We start from the raw sequence: 4,722 nt of genomic DNA on the forward strand, positions 1-4,722 counted from the left end.
TCTTGCTCGGGTTTGAACAGAGAATCCAGATTACGGTAAGGATTTCAACCCAACAAGATTACCTCTAGATTTAAGCACCTTATTTAGTTCCAAGCAATGAAAATCAGCCATAAGCTTGTCTGTTAGGCACATATATAAAGACTGCCCCCGACGTAGGACCCAGTCTGGTAGATAACCTGTTACCGGAGAGCTTTGATTTCAAACACTGTTGCTTTTTGACCTCAGACAGGTAAGATGCTGAATCTACCTTCGTTATAAAACTGTGTTACTATATATATTAAATACTGTCAGTAGTAACAACCTGAAAGTTTGTTGCTTTTTCAGTTTTTTTTTAGCTATAACTATTGTAATGATTAGTAGTTATTACATTCCATGAAAAAGTACAGAGTACACCTTAATGCTTAAACATAGCTTGTAATTGAACATAATTCTTCCCTAAAAAGTTTTTTTTTAAATTTAGGTAAAATGCCCTATATTTTCATGGTATATTTACAGTTTTAGTATGCCTAGAAACACAAGTTCTGAACTATGTTGCAGTAAAAGTCCAAACATGCTAATACTGATATAAAATTATCAAAGTAACCTATTTGATTTAGCATTCAGCAAACAATTGGATCTCACCTACTGGTTAGGATTCTTCTGGCACAATTAAAATATTACATGTTGATTACAGAATGGGATCCTCTAAGCTGGCCCTCCTGCTGGTATTTGTTTCCTGTGTGGAGCGCTGCCTGTCTGCATCCTGTCTTGTTGATAGCTTCTCAGTTAAAGAAGATTTTGACCCTAAGAGGGTAAGAAAATTCAAAACACACATGTAGCATGTGTACTGAAAAACTTTTTAACCTGTTCATGAATGTATCCTCATTTCCTGCATCTTCTTTTCTATTGTAGTATGCAGGGAAGTGGTATGCACTGCAGAAGAAAGACCCAGAGGGGCTGTTCCTACAGGACAACATCTCAGCTGAGTACACTATTGATGATGATGGCTCCATGACTGCCTCTTCCAAAGGACGGGTCACACTGTTTGGGTAAGTTAGGAAGTTAGTAGGTGATTTTTACCATTCCCAGTAATAACTGAAAATCTCCCATAGACTTTTTTCCATGCAGATACAGCTGTAGAAGCAAGACTAGCTGCCCTCACCCCTATTTAAATGCTTGCTTGGAGTCAAGGTCATTTCAGCCAGAAAAGACTTGATCTGGGAATCTAAGATATTCAGTTTCATTGGCCAGAATTTCATTAAGGTGTTTGAAATCTGTTTTTGGCCTACGTGTTACTGGGTATAATTTTTGAAAGAACATTGTGAGCAGCATTAGCAAGAAGCAGAGTTTCCTTGGATTATGAAGGATTAGGAAGAAATACTGGATGGAAAGAGGCTTTTGAACAATAATATGCACTTTTACAGTCATGATCATGTGCCTGTTGTGTAATGAAAAAAAATTCTGCGGAATCCAGTGTGGCTGGTAGAAATAGTGAATTAAATAAAGACAAAGAACCTTTTTACATGTGTTGCTTCACATGTTGCTCTTTGTGAAAATCTGTGTTTATGACATCTTTTTTACAGATTCTGGGTTGTGTGTGCTGACATGGCTGCTCAGTACTCTGTTCCTGACCCCACTACCCCCGGCAAGATGTTCATGAACTACCAGGGTCTGGCTAGCTACCTCTCCAGTGGAGGTATGTTTGCCACACTTTTCCCTCCTCACATCCAGGCTTTATGGTGCGTTCAAGTTGTCTTGTAATTCTGAGAGGTTCGAGAGTAGGCAACATCATTACCAGGTAGTTGGCGTTCCAGTTGCACCAACTTGGAAAAAACAGCCAATTTGTGAGCATCTACAAAGCCGTATATAACTAGAAAATCACAAACCCATTGTAAAAATGTGCACCATGAGAACACCAGCTGATTTTGGTAATGATTAATAAAGCGCACATATTAATGCGATTTTTTAAATAAACAAGCCTGTTGTAATAATGTAATTGTCTATAACAGCTCACTGTTTTTTACAGTAGAAACTTAACAGACAGAAAAAAATTTTTTTAAGAATTTGAAAGATGCACAACAGAACATTTGCAATTTTCCCAGCAAGGTGCCCCCTATAGTTGACTAATTGGGAATCCATCTTGTATCCTACCTGCACCATGGGATCTCTCCGCTAGCAAAAGACAGTCTTATTACTTAGAATGTCTACTTCTCTGTGGATTAAATTATATGCTGAATCAGTCACGGCACATATTCAAAATGCCTGGTGTATTTATGTCCATTTGATAGCGAGTGAAGCTAAACTTGGGTGCAACGTCATGCGGCGACCCAGATGAAAAAGTTGTACAGTGCAGTTTCTCAGCCTCATGACGCTGCTGGGCAGAGATGGCTCCAGAAATGTGTGTGGTAGATATCACTGTGCTATCAAACAAGTCCGAGAGTTTTAAAGTTGGAAAGTTATGTAATTTGTCTTTAATAAAGAAAAAGAAAATTATGTCTCCTCTCTAACTTGCTTGTTCCACTTTTTAGTGAATGTGTGCCCAAACGGATCAGTTTGAGATCTTTCCCTTTGTGACCTCACAAAGGGAAGTAACCACCGCTCCCATTATTGGATACTGTCACTGACCTGACCCCCCTGGCTAGCTGACCCTGCCCTCTAAAATCACCAAGCAGGTGCCAGCAAAAGCTGGATCTTCTCCCAGAGAGGGTCATGGACAGGCACCACTCATGAACATTTAAAGGTTCAGACAAACAAACAGCCCATTCTCCATAGAGCTCACTAGAGCTACATTTGGAATGGCTGAAAACAAGGATAAAGGCTGAATTTGGGGTAATACACCTTGAAAACAAAGTTGTTGGACCTCCGACACCCATATGAAATTGTTGAAAAACTGTATTATATGGGACTTTCAAATCTGGAATATCGGGTCGTCTGCAACTTAGAAGTTTGCCATTCAGAAAAACAAGATCACTTCATCATTTCTGGCAAAATTTCCTTGGAATTCCTCCTCATGTTCTCCATTTCTTTCTAACCAGGTGACAACTACTGGGTGATCGACACTGATTATGACAATTATGCCATCACCTACGCCTGTCGCACCCTGAAAGAGGATGGAAGCTGTGAGGATGGTTATGCCCTTGTCTTCTCCAGGAACCCTCGTGGCCTGCCTCCTGCAATCCAGCGTGTCGTTCGTCAGAAACAGGATGAAATCTGCATGGCCGGAGAGTTTCAGCCAGTCCTGCAGTCTGGGGCCTGCTAAACAGCAAGAGAGGGAAAAGGAGAGCGGGAGCGTATGCCAGCTAGCTGCTATCTAGCTGGTTTGATGAAAATAAGAGGGATAGAGTGCATGTGTGTGTGTGAGAGAGAAAGTGAATCTGTGAGAGTGATAGGTGTGAAAAACGCAAAGAGATTGACAGAAGAAGATAAAACAAAGCAGAGGCATTGAAAAATCATCTTCATGTTTTGTTTTCTTCTATGTTTAATTTACTCACTTCCATCTGTGTCAGTGTGTGCACATGGCTTGTTGTGGTCACTGGGAGGCGAGAGGCTTGCATAGGCTGCATCACCTGTCAAAGAAAAGTGTTACTGTTGCAATGGAGCAGTGGGTGAATTTGAAAATTGAAATAAACCTTTTTTCTAATCAAATAGAGTTGAAAAATGTCTATCTTTGTGCAGCTCAAAGATTCACATTTACAGATGTATATGAAATACATTCTAATATTAAAACCCTTTTTGCATAATTAGAATGTCTTATAAAATTTCCAGCAGTGAAAAAAATACACAATCTTCACCACAAACTTAGTTTTTAATATTGGGTAACACATTTCATTCAATTTATTGTCTAATAATTTTTATTTAATCATTTCTTTGATATATCAATTCGTTCTCATCCTCAGCACAGTGAAAGGCCAAAACATTTATAAGATATGCTTAATGTGTCTTGACTCACTAGTTTCAACAGCATTAGATGCCAAAGTAAACTATAAAAGTTTCATTCTGGAGTTCTTACTTATGAGAACCAGCAATAATGTTCTTAAGGGTGGCTTAAGATGAACCTTAATGTCTTAAAATTATGGACCCAAAAACACAAGTGAAGTTTAAAACTCTCGTTTTCTTTTCTTTAGCTTTTTTTTTTTTTTTTTTTTTTTTTTTTTTTGCATATCTTTATTATTCACTTTCACTTTCAGTTTTGTTTTTCACTTTTATTTAGTTCATTTCAGACAAGGCTTCATGGAAAGTTTCTAAGGAAACTTTGTTAGGCTTAGAAACAAACATTTTAATGTGAGGTAAACCATTCTTCACCATGTTGAAAAAAGTTGTAGGAATACACTGTTTCACAGTGTTTACTTACCTGCATGTTGAAATATGATGCTAAACACACTTGACTGCATTTTAAGTGATGCCCATGGGTCCTCACACATCTGCAATAAGTGATGCTGAGAGGAGAGGGACCAGTCAGTTAAGTGAGTCCACAGCAGATCAGCCACCATATTTTACTCCATAACGCATTTTCTTTTCCACACGTGCTTCATTTTATAATCTATAACCAAACAGATGCACTACTTTTTTTAAATGAGCTCTTCTTTGATTTCTTCTGTCCATAGAAAATCCTAGAGGGACAGTTACTAGGAAGGTCTGGACTAATTATCTCTCTGAATGTCTGTCTACAAATTGTGAGTTTATTCCCTCAATACCCAAGCTCAGAGAAAAATAACATAAAAAGCCAAGAGAAGGGGTAGTTCC

At 38.4% G+C, this 4,722-nt stretch overlaps 1 protein-coding gene across 1 annotated transcript; it reads left to right on the forward strand.

The window, feature by feature from the left end:
• Positions 1-178: 178 nt before the first annotated feature.
• rbp4l (retinol binding protein 4, like) lies at positions 179-3,602 on the forward strand. Its single transcript, XM_041970267.1, has 5 exons — positions 179-229; positions 674-791; positions 892-1,028; positions 1,563-1,675; positions 3,015-3,602. Exons 2-5 carry the CDS (start codon positions 675-677, stop codon positions 3,236-3,238), a joined length of 591 nt encoding a protein of 196 aa, XP_041826201.1. The 5' UTR covers positions 179-229; position 674; the 3' UTR covers positions 3,239-3,602.
• Positions 3,603-4,722: the final 1,120 nt, after the last annotated feature.

The sequence above is a fragment of the Melanotaenia boesemani genome, chromosome 19 (genome assembly GCF_017639745.1).
Source record: "Melanotaenia boesemani isolate fMelBoe1 chromosome 19, fMelBoe1.pri, whole genome shotgun sequence".
Classification (NCBI taxonomy): Eukaryota; Metazoa; Chordata; class Actinopteri; order Atheriniformes; family Melanotaeniidae; genus Melanotaenia; species Melanotaenia boesemani.

What these genes read in the sequence shown, in the direction of transcription:
- rbp4l (XM_041970267.1), top strand. Translation starts at nt 675, where the DNA reads ATGGGATCCTCTAAGCTGGCCCTCCTGCTGGTATTTGTTTCCTGTGTG. An exon ending in AAGATTTTGACCCTAAGAGG is followed by an intron (nt 792 to 891) that starts GTAAGAAAATTC and finishes TTTCTATTGTAG; the next exon opens with TATGCAGGGAAGTGGTATGC. An exon ending in TAGCTACCTCTCCAGTGGAG is followed by an intron (nt 1,676 to 3,014) that starts GTATGTTTGCCA and finishes CTTTCTAACCAG; the next exon opens with GTGACAACTACTGGGTGATC.